Below are 17,419 nucleotides of genomic sequence, written 5' to 3' on the forward strand. Positions count from 1 at the left end.
ATATAGGTGTAGCTTAAAGATCAGCTGCTTTGCCGGAATGAAAAGAAATAGAATGATCCTACCAGAAATATGCAGTCCCGAACAGCGCCAAAGGCAGAATTTTAAACAGGCACTTCCACAGCAACTTGCGGAAAATGGGTTACTCTTGATGAAGCTGAAATCCGTTCTTTAGCTGGTACAATAGCAGGATGGAGAGAGCACTGAAAGGGGAAATGACAGAACTGGCCCCCTTCGCCAATTCATCGCCAGTGTTGAAAAGAAGTACTCTGAGGCAGAAGTGAGTACAGGCGTCTTTAATCTGTCACCCACTCTCCGCAGATCATGACAAAGCCAACATTCTAATGTGAACTCCCATAGAACATTCCCAACAGGCAGGATAATGCGGGGAGGGGGGAAGGTACCAAGTGGAGAGGGAAGAAGGAAAAAGAAGAGGAAAAAGAGAAAGGAGATTACAACAGTATGCCCCCACTTTTTTCTGAACTGCTGATGTGCTTTGACTGAGTGTGCCCTGGGTCCCTGCCAATCAGGTACCCAGGGCCTGTGTTCCTTCCCTAAAAAGAAAAGCTATGCTGAAACAAAATACCCAATTGGCATCTCTGGCCACCTGTCAGCCCCTAGTAAATGGTACCCTAGGTACCCAGGGCATGGTGACCAGAGAAGACCCCTGAGGGCTGCAGCACTTGTGCCACCCTCAGGGGCCCTGTACCCTGGAACCCACTCACTGCCTTTGCAGGCTGAGTGCCTAATTACAGAACTAAAACGAGAGTCAACATGGCACACATCCCTGTGTTCCATGCCCACAGACCCCACTGCCCTGGCATACTTCAGTCACCCCTCTAGCTGGCCGGTTGACGTTGTAGCGGAACAGCACAAGTGCAGCGGGCCTCCTCGCGGCTCAGGCGAGGCCTGCTTGAACATTGCCTTTCCTTCAACTGAATAAAGATGGCAGAAATTGTACCTACCTGCTGTGGGCCTCCTTATTCGCAGGCAACTGTTGTATGGGTATGTTTGCGGCCTCGCCTGAGCCGCGAGGAGAAACCGCTGCACTTGTGCAATTCTGCTACGACGTCAACCGGCGCTTAAGCTTTGGGTCAGGTTCGTCGCCGTTGAAGAAAGTTACAGGCACGTCAGACCACCGCATTGGATTCGCCACCCATTGGGATTATTGCGCTGCAGAGAGGTGATTAGTCACGGCGTTCCACTGTGATCAACAATGTTGGGACTTCAAGTACCATGAGGCCATAGAGATAGACACGCCCACCTGGGCAGGATGAGCACCTTCAAGATGGCTGTGATTCCTCTTTGCAGTAAGGCCCGCTGCCAGTGAGGAAGTGATCGTTGTCACGAAACGCGTAGGGCACAGACTGTAACAGCAGGCAGTTGCCTGTAGGTGGCATAGCATAGCAATAATAAAACAAAGAAAACTGACACCTTGCCTTTAAAGGCTTCAAAGGGTTAGGGTACCTGCTCCCATCATGCACCACAGGTGACAGTTAGGTCAGTTCTTTTTTCCGGCTCCTTCTGAAAGGATCCTGGAGTTTGAGCTCTTCAGTTTTTTGACTGAAATTGATATATTCGACATTTTCTTTGAAAATTCTACATTTCTTGATTCCTAGAACTATATGTTCGAGGCATATGAGCTGCAGATCCTACATTTTGCAATAGATCGCCACCTGGTGTTGGGCTCGGATGATTGCAGGTTATTGTCTTCTTGGAAGAAGTCTTTTGTAGTCACGAGATAGGTGACTCCTCCCTTGGACAATACTGCACATGGTCATCAACTCCATCCTCAGATTGTTTTTTTCCGCCACTGGGTTCGGATGAAAGTTTTCCGCTCCGGCTAGAAAAAGACCTTTTCTGCTTTTTTCGAAACGAGAAACTTCAAACAAACTTCTTTCGACATCGAATAGACTTTCGACGTCACCAGCTACATTCCAGTGCGTCGACGCGGGCCGTTGGGCCCATTGACGCCGTGCGGCCTACGCCTCATGGAAAGAACTCCATTCAAGAGATGCCCGGTATGTCGAGCAAAATTCCCTCATAGCGACCATCACGAGGTTTGTAACCTCTGTCTCTCGCCAGAACACGACGAGTCGACCTGCACAGTCTGTGCCTCCTTCCGATCGAAAAAGACCATTCGGGATCGGAAGGCCCGTCGACACGAAATGAAGAGATCAGCACCTGCACCGGAGGCCATCTTTGAAGAGGAGATCGTCGAAGAAGACGTCTCCGAGGACGAATATCCAATCGAAGATATCTCCGAGGACGAGGCTCCACTCGGCGCAGAGGAGGACTCGCCTGATCTCCAGATAATATCGGGAGCAGAGGATTCGGACGATTCGATCCCATCTCGACAACCCGTGAGTACATCTGCCCCTGCACGACCGACAGTACCCAAACAGAAGGCAACGGTCAGCACTCCGCCCATGGGGCCCAATCGAGACCGACGTTTACCCTCCAACTCCCCGCCTTCGGGCCCGGCTCCGAGGAAAGAGAATATGCCTTCCGGTGCCTCGGCACCGAAGAAACACCATGTGCCAGTTACAGCTCCTCCATTGGCACCCAAAAATCCTTGGACACCGAAGGACTCGTCGGCACTGAAGATAAAACACCCTTCGACGCCCAAAGACACTCCGGCACCCGTACCATCGGTGCCGAAGCCAAAACCTGTACCAAACCCGAAAGCTTCGACTCCGAAACCTTCCGGTTAAAAAAACAAAGAGACAAAGCCATTTTCCGGTGCCACAGGAACAGCGAAACCTGTCTCCACGCCGAAACCTCTAGTATCGGTGCCAAAGACACCAGAAAAGGATAAACAACCTTCGGCACCGAAAACATTGCCAAAAGGCTCAACCACTCCTCATAAGGCAAAAAGCACTAAACAACCTCTATCGGCTCCGAAAAAAATCGACGCCGAAGAAGATTATAGAAGAGGAAGAACTGTTTAGGCCAGATCCTAGACAGAAAAAGGTCTATATTAATCCAAAAACTGGACATGTGGAAGCAATCCCTCATAAGAAAAGACCAGCAGATACACCACTTACACCTGTGGTTTTGCAGCGTGAATCTTTCTGGATTCACTATGCTGTGCATTATTCCGCGGTCTTGTGGTTGGGTCCGGATTCGTAGTCTTTTCTTTGTTTTTTTTTCTTTTTTTTTTCTCATAGCCCAGGTGGGCGTCGGCGTCACACCTCCTTGGGTGCATTTCCGGTGACGTCGGCATGCTTCCTGCGGAAGCTCCCACTCTTGGGCGCCATCTTCAGATTCTTTTTTTCCGCGGTCGAGTCTGGATCGTTCCCGTTTGGGCTCCAGACATTTTTGGAGAAAGAAGAAAGGAAAATTCAGAAATCACAAAGGAAAGTCATCTGAAGACTCCAGGGGACTTCATCGACGAGGAGTCGGCAAAGGAAAAGGCGAATTCATCGAGATCCTCGACGACCGTCGACGAACACGCGACCAGGGAGGCCCTGAGCGCTCGATGATGGACAACACGCCGTTCAAGTTCTGCCGTAACTGCCACCACAAGTACGCGCAGAAGGACCAGCACCCGGTATGCAACCTTTGTCTACCGGTGAATCACGAAAGCGAGGACTGCAACGCCTGCTCCGCCTTCACTCCGAAGACCCTTCGTGCGAGAGAGAGAGACAGAGGGTAGCGCATGCCACCCTGCAGGGGAAGGCCCCGACTCCGTCCCTCTACGATCTGGGGATGTCTTCCAAGGAAGAGGACAACGCTGCCGCCGAAGACGACAGCTACACGGTCGTAGAGACCGATTACACAAAGACTTCTGATAAGGTAGGAGACTCTCCGGCCCCCAAGAACCCGAGAGACTCTGAGTCTCGAAAAAACGAGGGCAAGGCCTCGAAAGCGCCGACGCCGAAGCACCAGGCGTCCGCGAGTACTCACAGGCCCAGCGGATCCTCTGAGAAGGAGTCCGCGGCGCCGAGAGCTGTTGAACAGCAGAAGTCGTCGAAAATCGTCCCCGAAAAGGATCGATCGACGCCGAGGGACAAGGACCCTAAACTACCGACGCCAACCAGAGAACCAAAATCCGGTTCGACGTCGATGTCGAAAACTTCGGCACCGAAAGGCACGGCGCCGAGCCAACCGCCGAAATGAGCGGCCGAACCATCCAACGCGGAACACGCGGCCGAGATGGAGAAAAAGAGAAGTCGCCTCGAAGCCGAAATGGAAAACATCGTGCAGCGGAAGAAAGAATTCGACGCAAAGATGAAAGCTTTCACGATCCCTCACAAGACCAAGCCACCGGTGGTGGAGGTGGTCGAGGAGGAAGACGAGGTCACCGAAGAACAAGACCCGGACGTCGAGGTGGTCGAAGACCAGGAAGAGTACGAGAATCCCTACGATAGTTACAACTATGGGGAGGAAGAGGACAGCAGGACGGACTATGGGGAGGAAGAGGACAGCAGGACGGACGCAGAGTCGGCCCCCTCTGACCTACAGGAGGTGGATTACCTGGATGTCGAGACCGACAGGCCGGAGGAGGCGGACGACACGTATCCCTCGAGGCCCTCGCCGCCGGACGACATCGAGGCCCACAACTCGGTGATAAGGTCTGCCGCAGCGGCATTCAAGCTCGAGCTCAAGCTCGACGAAGAGAAGCAGAAAGCAGACTTCCTTCTAGAGACATTGCTCCCACACAAACAAAGAGCCAGTACCTGCCAATGCTCGACAGCGTCTTGGCCCAGGGGAAGGAAGCATTCAGGGAGCCCGCAACATGCAAGGCAGTAACTCCCAGAACAGAGAAAAAATACAAACATTCCTCAAAAGACCCACCCTACGTTCAGGGGATGGTCTCCGCAGACTCCATTATCACGGCCACAGCAAGGAAGAGGGCTAACGTACCCACTACCTCTGGACCACCACCGGATAAGGAGAGCAAAAGGATGGATCTGGTGGGCAGAAGGATAGAACGGAATGCCGCGACCCACTGGCGCATGGCTAACTCCAACGCCCTGATAAACAGGCACATGTACCAGATCATGGAGGAGCTGGGGCAGTTGGTAAAGGACCTGCCCCAGGATGCCAGGCAGAAGGCCGAAAAACTGGTTGAAGAAGGGAAGAACGCGGCAAATTCTTGCCTTAAGACGGCCCTGGATGGAGCAGACACCTCCAGCAGGCTCATGATGATGGGTGTCACTGAAAGAAGACACGCATGGCTAAGGATCTCAGGTTTCAAACCAGAGGTGCAACACAGCATTCTGAACACACCGTTACACGGCGACACGCTTTTCGGAACAACAGTTGATGAGAAGCTCAGCCAACTGAAGAAGGATAACGAAACAGCAAGGTCCATGGGAGCATTGCAGTTCAGAGGCAACAAAAGGGGCACCCCGTCACGGAGGCCTGGCGGGAGAGATGGAAACCAGCCAGGTACTTCACACCAGGCTTTCCAACAAACGCACCAGACAGACTCGCAGGCCCAGCAGGGTCAGCAGAAGCAGTCCTGGCAATACCAACAAAGAGGCCAGTCCTTTCGAGGGAGAGGAAATGGACGTGGCCAGAATAGAAGAGGGGGACAGCAGCCCGCCTCTAAGTGACTTCAAAAAAACTCTGTGCCCACCCACAGAAAAGATCCCAGGGGGCAGCACGTACAGAGGGATCAAGACAAGCTAGACATCTACGACCACATAACACCAGTGGGAGGAAGGTTAAGATTTTACCTCCAGGAATGGAGAAAAATCACATCAGACAAATGGATCCTCAACATCATCCAATTCGGTTACTGCATAGAGTTGGAGGGGAGGCCAATAAGCAGAAAACCAAAGAGAAAACAACTAGCAAGCAAACAGCTAGAGTGTCTTCAGGAAGAGGCAAAGGAACTCCTGCGGAAGCAGGCCATAGAACGGGTACCCTTCAAGGAAAGAAACACAGGAATATACTCAACGTACTTCCTGGTGCCAAAGGTAGACGAGACAATGAGACCCATTCTGGACCTAAGGTTCCTGAACAAATTCATAAGAACGCAAAAATTCAAAAAGACCTCCCTTGAAGAGGTGCTCCCGCAATTGCAGATTGGGGACTTCACGGTCACAATAGACATCAAGGACGCCTACCTGCACATCCCAATGAACAGAAAGCACAAGCATATGCTCAGGTTCACCATCGGAAGCCACTACCAGTTCACGACACTAGCCTTCGGGCTAAAATCAGCACCAAGGGTCTTCACAAAGTGCCTCGCAGCAGTCGCAGCGCACCTACGAAGGCAAGGAATACACGTATACCCTTACCTGGACGACTGGCTGGTGAAAGCAAATTCATACCAGAAATGCAAGCAGCAGGCACATACAGTGACGAGCACGCTCATAAGCCTGGGGTTCTCCATCCATTGGAAGAAATCATCAATGGAGCCGGAACAAGTGAAGATATTCCTGGGAGCACAGATCAACACCTTACAGGGCAAGGTGTTCCCCAGCGAGAAGAGGGCGAGGGCGCTGGTGAAGGAAACTCGCCTCTACCGGAAGGGACAAGCTCGGACAGTGAGGACTGCGAGCAAGATCATGGGGATGATGGCATCATGCATCCACCTGGTACCCAATGTACGTCTCCACATGAGACCCATTCAAGAATGGCTACAGGAGCAATGGTCACAAGCTACAGGCCGTTGGGAGGATCTAGTGGTTGTGACGCACGCAGTGCAGAAGGAGATGACATGGTGGACCATGGAGAACATAACAAGGGGAAAGCCTCTAACACCCCCAACGCCAACAGTGACCATCACCACAGACGCATCCCTGAAGGGATGGGGCGCTCACATGGAGGAGCTCAAGGTGAGGGGACTGTGGACGCCAACAGATGCGACAAGGCACATCAATTACCTAGAATTGAAGACAATCTTCCTTGCACTGAAAGCTTTCCAAACAAGACTGTACAAACACAAGGTGCTGCTACATCAACAAGCAGGGGGCACACAGTCAGCCCCGCTCTCAACGCTGGTGCAGGAGATATGGAGATGGGCCATCCCTCTCAAAGTAGACCTGCTAGTCATACACCTACCAGGGAAGGACAACATACAGACCGATTGGCTCAGCAGACAGACATCGGCATCCCACAAGTGGGAGCTCAATGCTCAGGTGACAAGGTACCTGTTCGACAGATGGGGGACACCATCGGTGGACCTGTTTGCCACACGCCAGAATGCAAAATGCCAAAACTTCGCATCCAGGCAGCCCGAAGAGGGGTCACTGGGGAATGCCCTATGGATAGATTGGTCCGGGACATTTGCTTATGCCTTTCCTCCGATACCACTGATGCACAGAGTGCTGAGCAAGTGCAGAGCGAGCAACATGACCCTGATACTGGTCGCGCCACAGTGGGCCAGGCAGACATGGTACTCGCAGATCATGGAGATGACACAGTGTGCACCCCACAGATTCGGCAGGAGGAAAGACCTACTCTCCATGCAGAACGGAGAGGTGCTACACCCAGAGCCAGAGAGCCTGAGCCTAGTAGCGTGGCTCCTGAGGACATAGAGTTTGCACATTTGAGATTACCAGAAAGCACCCTGAGGGTCCTTCGGGAGGCACGAAGGCCCAGCACTCGGAAGTGCTACGTTGCGAAATGGAAAAGATTCACAATGTGGTGCAGGAAAGAAATACTTCACAATAAAATGAAGGACTCCACAGTGCTAAAGTACCTGACACACTTGCTGGAAAAGAACCTTAGCTCATCCTCGTTAGGAGTACACTTGGCAGAGATAGTCGCCTACACAAGGGGAGAAACGTGCAGGAGTTCTTCACATCACAGGTGGTGAAAAGATTCCTAGAAGGAGCGAAAAGGATCGCACCACCCAAGCGGGTGCCGCCACCTGCATGGAACTTAAACATAGTCCTAACGGAACTCATGAAGGAACCCTTTGAACCACTTCACAAGGCCTCCCTAAAGATGCTAACTATGAAAACAGCTTTCCTGGTTGCAATAACGTCCTTACGAAGAGTAAGCGAACTTCAGGCGCTAACGCTACAAGAATCCTACATACAGATACACAATGATAGGGTTGTGATGAGGACTGACCCACACTTCATGCCGAAGGTGGTATCCAAATTCCACATGAACCAGTCTATACAGATACCGAGTTTTTTCCAAAAACCAACAACTAGCGCAGAGCGGGCTCTGCACACCCTGGACGCCAGAAGGGCAGTCATGCACTACATTGAGAGGACGAAGGGACAAAGGAAATCAAAACAGTTCTTCGTGTCATTCGCCAACAGTTTCATGGGGAAGGCAGTAACCAAAAAGACTATTGCACGGTGGATCGCACAGACAATTCAACTCTGCCACAAACGTGCAGGACAAGAGCTAGCAGAGGGGACACGTGCCGACTCCACTAGGAAAAAGGGTGCTACAATAGCCTTCCTGGCTAACACACCCATAGAGGACATATGCCTGGCGGCAACATGGGCTTCGGTGCACACGTTCACGAAGCACTACTGTGTGGATATACAGATGAACAAGGAAGCACAAGTCGGACAAAGGGTGCTCCAGCACATATTCAATAACCAACGCTCATCTTCCACCCAGCCGCCACAGAGATGAGAAACCGCTACAAAATCTATGCACAGCATAGTGAATCCAGAAAGATTCACGCTGCAAAACGAATAGTTTTCTTACCTGTCGGTGTAGTTTTGCAGCTTGAAGATCTTTCTGGATTCACTAGCGAACCCACCCACCTCCGCCAGAAAGATGAGGCTGGAGAGAGAAGAGGTGGTTAAAAAAAGAAAGGACTTTAAGAGTACAAAGCGGTAAAATATCACCTAAATAGAACATTGCCATTACTTCGGAAACGAAAGAAACACGGAAAAAAAGAACCCGAAGATGGCGCCCAAGAGTGGGAGCTTCCGCAGGAAGCATGCCGACGTCACCGGAAATGCACCCAAGGAGGTGTGACGCCGACGCCCACCTGGGCTACGAAAAAAAAAAAAAACAAACAAAGAAAAGACTACGAATCCGGACCCAACCACAAGACCGCGGAATAATGCACAGCATAGTAAATCCAGAAAGATCTTCAAGCTGCAAAACTACACCGACAGGTAAGAAAACTATTCGTTCCTGCCAAAAAGGACTGTGCAACTTCTCCAATGCACCCTTCCTCTCCTTCACCTTCTTCCTCTCCTATTACTCCACATGTGGAACCTATAACTTCTCCTATTCACTCTCCTGCATCATCACACCACACTGATGAGGAGTATGACTTGGGTGGGGGGGGGGGATTATGTTCCAGAGACACATACATACCCTTTAAATGATGATGGTAACACAGAATACCCTAAGTATGATGATGCATATAATTATGCACCAAATAACGCACCAGACATCCCTGATCCTCAGTACTACCCAACAAAAGCTTCACCTACAGAGGACAGTATTGGTTTTAATCATTTATTGAACAGAGCTGCACTTTACCATGGGGTTCCTATGCACTCTGATGCCATTGAGGAGGACTTCTTGTTAGACACTTTCGAACAGTCACAAAGATCCACCCAAATATTACCAATGATCAAAGGAGTCATTAAACATGCTCCAGAGGTTTTTAAAGATCCAGTAAGGCGTAGGGTGTTAAATCCTAGAATAGAGAAAAAGTATAGGCCAGCACCAGCTGATCCAGTATACATTAAGGGCCATCTGCCATTAGACTCCTTAGTGGTGTCAAATGCACGCAAGAGGGCTAATTCTCAGACTTCTGGAGACACCCCCCGCCTGACAAAGAGTCCAAAATTATTGATGCGTCAGGAAAACGAATTGCTGCTCAAGCAACAAATATATGGCGCATAGCAAACACACAGGCTTTACTATCACGCTACAACAGGGCTCATTATGATCAACTAGAAAAGTTAGTGGAACACCTACCAGATCAACACAAGGATCTGGCAGCAGAACGTTTACAAGAAGGCAAAGTAATTTCAAATGCCTCAATTAAATGTGCACTAGATGTAGCTGACACAGCATCCAGAGCAGTGAACACTAGTGTTATTCTCAAGCGTCACGCATGGTTACGCATTTTGGGTTTTAAACCAGAGGTACAAACTACCATCCTAAACCAGCCCTTTAATCAGAACGAATTGTTCGGGCCGGAGGTAGATAATACATTAGAAAGGTAGATAATACTTTAGAAAAGATGAAGGACACAGACACCGCTTAGTCTATGGGGGCATTACAATCCACCCAAACTAGAGGTTCTTTTCTCCGCTCCTCCTATAGAGGAGGCTCCAAGCAAACCGGCGTAGACACAACATCATCTTTTAAAACACACACGCAAACCTCCTCTAATAGAGGATATTTTAGAGGAGGATACAGAGGCAATAACAACAAGGGAAGAGGTAGAGGTAGTAACAACAACCGCTCCTCTTCCACTCCTAAACAGTGACTTCCCTCTGCCTCCCCTACAGCATTCCACTCCTGTGGGGGGCAGACTTTCACAGTTCCTACCTGTCTGGAACTCTATCACAACAGACAGGTGGGTAAGACAAATTATCCAACATGGCTACTGCCTAGAACTCACAGCAAGCCCCCCAAACATACCACCCAGGCAGCGTCCAATGTCTGCAGAACACATAACTCTGCTTCAACAGGAAGTTCTAGCACTTCTACAAAAAGATGCTATTCAAGTAGTTCCATTAGAAGAACAAGGAACAGGAATCTACTCCCTGTATTTCCTAATACCAAAGAAGGACGGGAACTTAAGACCAATTCTCGACCTCAGGCCCCTCAACCACTACATACAATCAGATCATTTTCACATGATCACTTTACAACAGGTACTCCCATTACTACAACAGGGAGATTTTCTGTCCACACTAGACCTAAAGGACGCTTACTTTCACATTCCAATACATCCTGCGCACAGGAAGTATTTAAGGTTTGTCATACAAGGACAACACTATCAGTTCAAAGTCCTTCCATTCGGGGTTACAACAGCACCACAAGTGTTTACAAAGTGCTTAGCAGTAGTGGCAGCCATCTCAGAAGACAACTACTTCCCCATCTTAGACGACTGGCTCATAAAAGCAAGATCGTACAACCAGTGTGCACAACACACAAAACAAACAATTCAAGCACTGCACAACTTAGGGTTTACGATAAACTACACCAAGTCGCACCTAGAGCCTTCGCACGTTCATCAATATCTATGAGCTACTATAAACGCATCGGTAGCTCTAGCATATCCCAGTCAAGCCAGGATTCAAAGTATTCAGAACTTAGTCTCCCTTTTTCAATGCCAGCACTCTCTCCAAGCCAGAGTGTTCATGAAACTGATAGGCATGATGGCGTCTTGCATCTTCATAGCTCCCCACGCAAGATTGCAAATGCGCCCGCTTCAAAAATGTCTAGCACAACAGTGGAATCAGGCTCAAGGTCAGCTCACAGACCTGGTGTTGGTAGACAGCCGTACATATCGCTCTCTGCAGTGGTGGAACACCAAAAATTTGACAAAGGGACGGCCGTTCCTAGATCCAGTTCCACAGCTAATGCTCACGACAGATGCATCCCTCACAGGATGGGTAGCCCATCTCTTGCACCATACCACACAAGGTCAATGGAACAATCAACAAAAACAGTTCCACATCAACCATTTGGAGTTACTAGCAATTTTCCTAGCACTCAAAACCTTTCAAGTACAAATACAAAACAACGCTGTACTAGTCCGGATGGACAATATGACATGTATTATATACAAAAACAGGGGGACACACACTCTCTGCAACTGTCCCAACTTGCACAGAACGTTAGAGATGGGCCATCCCTCGAAACATACATCTGACAGTGGAACAGCTTCCAGGGATCCACAACCAGATAGCAGATCTGTTAAGTCGCCAATCACAACAGATTCACGAATGGGAGTTGCACCCACAAGTACTTCAACCATTCTTCCAAATGTGGGGGCATCCACAAATAGACCTGTTTGCCACCCACGAGAACTCAAAATGCCCAACCTTCGCCGCCAGGTTTCAGCACCCACGGTCGGAGGGGAATGCAATATGGATGAACTGGTCAGGCAGATTTGCGTACGCTTTTCCGCCTCTCCCACTCATTCCACTAGTAGTACGCAAGCTCAGACAACAGTCCCTCAAACTAATACTAGTGGCCCCCACATGGGCACGTCAGCCGTGGTTCACCTCGCTACTAGATCTCTCATTGGTTCCACATCAGAAATTACGGCTCACGCCATCCCTGTTCACACAGAACCATGGAGAAATAAGACACCCAGAACCAAGCCAACTGAATTTGGCGATCTGGCTCCTGAAGTCCTAGAGTTTGGTTACTTAAACTTACCAACAGACTGTATGAATATAATTAAAGAAGCTAGAAGACCCACTACCAGAGCATGCTATGCTGCTAAGTGGAAACGATTTGCAATATATTGTAACAACAATCACATTGATCCTTTGGATGTTTCCATCCAAAATATTATTTGCTACCTTCTACATTTACAAAGGTCCAATTTGGCTTACTCTTCCATACGCCTACATCTGGCAGCTATTGCAGCATATTTACAAAATAGACAGCATCTTTCTCTAATTAGGGTACCTGCAATAAAAGCATTTATGAAAGGATTAAAAAGAATAATCCCACCCAGGTTACCACCTGCTCCAGTATGGAACCTAAATGTGGTCCTTACAAGACTCATGGGACCCCCTTTTGAGCCGTTACATAAATGTGAACTGCAATTCCTAACATGGAAAACTGCTTTCCTTGTTGCCATTACCTCTCAGAAGAGTCGGTGAAATCCAAGCATTCACAATAGAAGAACCATTTTTTCAAATACATCCTAACAAAGTGGTTCTTAGACCCAATCCAAAATTCCTGCCAAAAGTGATTACTCCTTTTCACCTAAACCAGTCAGTAGTTACCAGGGCTTTTTTCAAAAACCAGACTCTGTTGCAGAAAGAGCTTTACACACCTTAGATGTTAGAAGAGCTCCGCTATATTACACAGACAGGACTAAATCCTTCAGAAAGACAAAACAACTATTTGTATCTTTCTCTCCCCCACAAAAAGGTAATCCCATCTCTAAAGGAGGAATTGCCAGATGGATTGTAAAGTGTATTCAAATATGCTATCACAAGGCTAAACATACACTAACAGTTCCTCCTAGAGCACACTCCACTCGCAAACTAGGAGCCTCTATGGCTTTCTTAGAAAACATACCATTAGAGGATATATGCAAGGCAGTCACATGGTCTACTATACACACCTTCACTAAACACTATTGTGTTGATGTGCAAGCCAAGCAGCAAGCTGCAGTAGGCCAAGCTGTTTTTAAAACATTATTTCAGTATGCTGCAACGCATACAAGCGACCACCGCTAAGTGAGACACTGCTGCACAATCGTTGCAAAATGTAGGATCTGCAGCTCATATGCCTCCAACGGAAAATGCTAATTACCAGTATGCATCTGTTCTTGGCATGTAGAGCTGCAGAATCCTACGTGACCTCCTGCCTCCCCGGGACTTTTATCCGTTCCAGTACTCATCTTACTTAGATGCACACGCATGGGCATCCTTTCTCTTTACTTCTACTAACTCCATCATTTCCCATCATGGCGAAAAACAACAATCTGAGGATGAAGTCGATGACCATGCGCAGTATTGTCCAAGGGAGGAGTCACCTATCTCGTGACTACAAAAGACTTCTTCCAAGAAGACAACAACCTGCAATCATCCGAGCCCAACACCAGGTGGCGATCTATTGCAAAATGTAGGATTCTGCAGCTCTACATGCCAAGAACAGATGCATACTGGTAAGTAGCATTTTCCTTCATCTTAATCAGTGGAGTTGCCAGTGTTATTTCAAAACCAAAACTCTGTAGCAGAAAGAGCTCTACACAACCTAGATGTGAAAAGAGCCCTTCTTTATTACATTGACAGAACTAAATCATTTCGCAAAACAATTGTTTGTAGCTTTCCCTCCACCACATAAAGGCAATCCCATCTCTAATCTGGTATTGCAAGGTGTATTGTAAAATGTATCCAAATATGCGATCAAAAAGCAAAACGCACATTAACAATTCCTCCTAGAGCGCACTCCACACGCAAACTAGGAACTCTTATGGCTTTCTTAGGGAACATTCCCCTAGAAGAAATCTGTATGGCAGCAACTTGGTCTACAACACACACTTTCACTAAACACTATTGTGTTGATGTGCAAGCCAAGCTGCTGTAGGCCAAGCTGTCCTCAAAACTCTCTTTCAAACTACTGCAACAGATACAGGTGACCACTGCTAGGGGAGATACTGCTGTATAGTCTATGCTGAGTTTGAGATCTGCAGCTCATATGCCTCGAATGGAAAATGCTACTTACCAGTATGCATCTGTTCTTGGCATGTAGAGCTGCAGATTCTCACACGCCCGCCCGTCTCGACGGGACCTGTATCTGTTCCAGTTCTATCTTAATTGGATATACATACATGGACATCTTTTTCTTTCTACCAAATTCATCATTTCCCATCATGGCGAAAAACAATTTAAGGATGGAGTCGATGCCCATGCGCACTTTCATCCAAGGGAGGAGTCGCCTATCTCGTGACTACAAAGACTTCTTGCAAGACAACAACAAGGTGAAACCATCCGAGCCCAACACCAGATGGCGATCTAATGCTAAGTGTGAGAATCTGCAGCTCTACTTGCCAAGAACAGATTCATACTGGTAAGTATCGTTTTCCTTCTCTCCATAGGAATCCATCGACTGTTTTTCTCTGAAAAATATTCTAAGTGTGCAGTTGATTTGAATGGAAACCTGAAAAATAACAATTGTGCAAAACTGACTTTACCTACCTTTTCTTTATGAAATGTCCCAGTGTGATATCTACGCATGTCACACTGAGTAGATAAAGTAATATAAAAAGTAATCTCAAAAGTAACGTTAAAGTAACTTACCTGTAATTTTCATTGCAAGATCAATACAAAGTATATGTACAGCATTTCACAGTTTTGCATTACCCCTTATCCAAAATGTAACCTTACAATTGCATTTCAAACTGTATATTTACTGCAAAGTATTTATCAACTTACCAGTGCCAGGCTTGCTTGGTTCTAGAAACGAAAATAACTTGAAAAATATTTATATACCAAAATCAATTGGTCTGAAGTTTAGTCTTAGAGTGTGTGAACTCATTTGCTGATTGAGTGGGTACAACAAATGCTTAACACTGTCCTCTGATACTGCCTTACTGCTCGACCACACTACCACAAATAGAGAGTGAGGTGCTATCTAACTTTACCTCTGCCTACCTTTGGGGACTCACTGGACTCTGTGCACACTATAACTCACTTTGGTATAGTATATACAGAGCCAGCTACCAACAGGAGTCTTTTCTTAACTGCTGTCACATCAGAAAGTATGCCTAGGTTAAGATTTCATGCTTTCCCACACCAGTTTAGTTTAAAAGTTCCATGTGACTAGTCTCAAAAATAGCGAGTTGGGCGCTCGGCCTGGCTGATTGCTGTGTGCAGCGGGGGTGAGCCTCCCAGGGTGGGTTAAGCGCATGCCTGGGATGCCAGTGGTAAGTTTGACACTGGACCTTGTCAAAAGCCTTGTCCTGTGGCCTAACACATTTGTTCATGGCTGTAGGCCATGTTCTGTGAGGATGGGCTTCCTAAAGCAGTGTGTGCATGAGTCTGGCGAATCTATGGCCTACGCCGGCTGCACACATCAAATCAGTGATATCGTCCGTTATGTCATTTGGAGTGTTATCAGTCATGTCATGAGTTATGTCATTTATCTTGTCATATGAGAGGTCGGAAGCAGTGCATGAATAGGGTGTAAGTTATTGTTATTCTATGGAATCATAACTTGTGAATTTCAGTGGTTTTTAGAGTTTGTTTTGTAGAATAACAAAGCTTTTACTGTGTCACTGACTGGTCTTTTTTTTAGCTCATGTTAAGGTTCTTATAACCAAAGCTAATCATAACTTTATATTCATTTTTCAGGCTGTTCTCCTAAGCATCACATTAATGAAAAAGTATTTGTTTCAGAATGTTTTTATTGTAAATGCACCACTAATTTTTTATGTCCCCTACAGAAGAGCAGTGCATCGACCCTGCCAGAACAGCAAAATGTTAAACTCGAAGATATCCTTCCCCTTGCCTTCACCCGCATCTGTGAACCCAAAGAGGCTTCATACGGCTTGATCAAGAAATATGTGGCTCAGTATTATCCAAAACTGAATGTTGATGCCAGGTAGGTGTGTCTGGTGTGTAGTTTTCTTTTCCTTGTTCGTACGCCCTAAATTACAAGTGTTTGCAGGCGTGCGAGATTACCTGTTATCCAGCTGTTAAGGGCAGCAGCTACTCCTTTGAGTACATAGTGTGCAAGTACCACAGAGGCCATAAATGTGACAGTCGGTGGTGGCAGGGTGATTGTAGTCCACTGGCATAGGTAGGTTCGAGGCATGTGGGCTGCTGACATTCATATCTATTTTTTTTAGGGAAACAAGGGGGACCCGAAAAGTAGCCTAGGACCATGGGTATCAGTTATTTAAAGGAACAAGGGTCCTGAGCAAAGTCAACAAATATCAATAGTTGCAGTATATAGAACACGATGGAAACTATATAGTTCACCTGTCCAGCCGGACCAGGGATTTATTATATGAAGATGACAAGGTAAAATGTGAGTACAAACATTAAGGATAGGGCACAATCCTGTACCGTATTCAGAAGTGAGGACAGTTTGATAAGAAAATAGAAAAGAAAGAAGTTTTCAGGCAAAAGGAGGTGAGCAACCTGGACACTTATTATATACATACGTCAAGTGTGATACCAGGGTAGAACATACACAATATTTACAAAATCGTTTATATGCATGTCTACATATAACAGTCGACGACGTTTCGATCCATAGCTCTAATACATGAGGATCATCTTCAGGACTAAAGAATATATTAATGCCTGAGTTAATTGTTAAGCCGGTCGGAAATCGAGATTTGCAAAATCGGTTTGCAGATTTATCCGTTTTGGGGCGGTTGCGGCTGGTAGAGACTTGATCAGGATGTCATGTGAGCGCGGACCCTTGAGAATCACAGTTACGTGCTCGGCAATCGAGATTTGCAGAATCGCCACGGACCCTGCCTTCTTATCCTGACAACATTCAGTTAAATTGCGGATTTTCCACACCCGGAAACCGCCTTGAAAACGGACAACTATCGAACATCGGGCAACCGCCCCAAAACGGAAAATTCTCCAAACCGATTCTGCAAATCTCGATTGCCGAGCGCGTAACTGTGATTCTCAAGGGTCCGCGCTCACATGACATCCTGATCAAGTCTCTACCAGCCGCAACCTCCCCAAAACGGATAAATCTGCAAACCGATTTTGCAAATCTCGATTTCCGAGCGGCTTAACAATTAACTCAGGCACTAATATATTCTTTAGTCCTGAAGATGATCCTCATGTATTAGAGCTAT

The 17,419-nt window shown here is 47.4% G+C and overlaps 1 protein-coding gene across 1 annotated transcript in view; it reads left to right on the top strand.

The window, feature by feature from the left end:
• The window catches only part of HP1BP3 (heterochromatin protein 1 binding protein 3), a 704,364-nt gene that overhangs the window by 430,927 nt on the left and 256,018 nt on the right, over window positions 1–17,419 (top strand). Inside the window, exon 7 of the mRNA XM_078642573.1 lies at window positions 16,040–16,197. Within this exon, the coding sequence (XP_078498699.1) occupies window positions 16,040–16,197 (158 nt within the window). The remainder of the gene's footprint in view (window positions 1–16,039; window positions 16,198–17,419) is intronic.

Source organism: Lissotriton helveticus, chromosome 5_1 (assembly GCF_964261635.1).
Source record: "Lissotriton helveticus chromosome 5_1, aLisHel1.1, whole genome shotgun sequence".
NCBI lineage: Eukaryota > Metazoa > Chordata > Amphibia > Caudata > Salamandridae > Lissotriton > Lissotriton helveticus.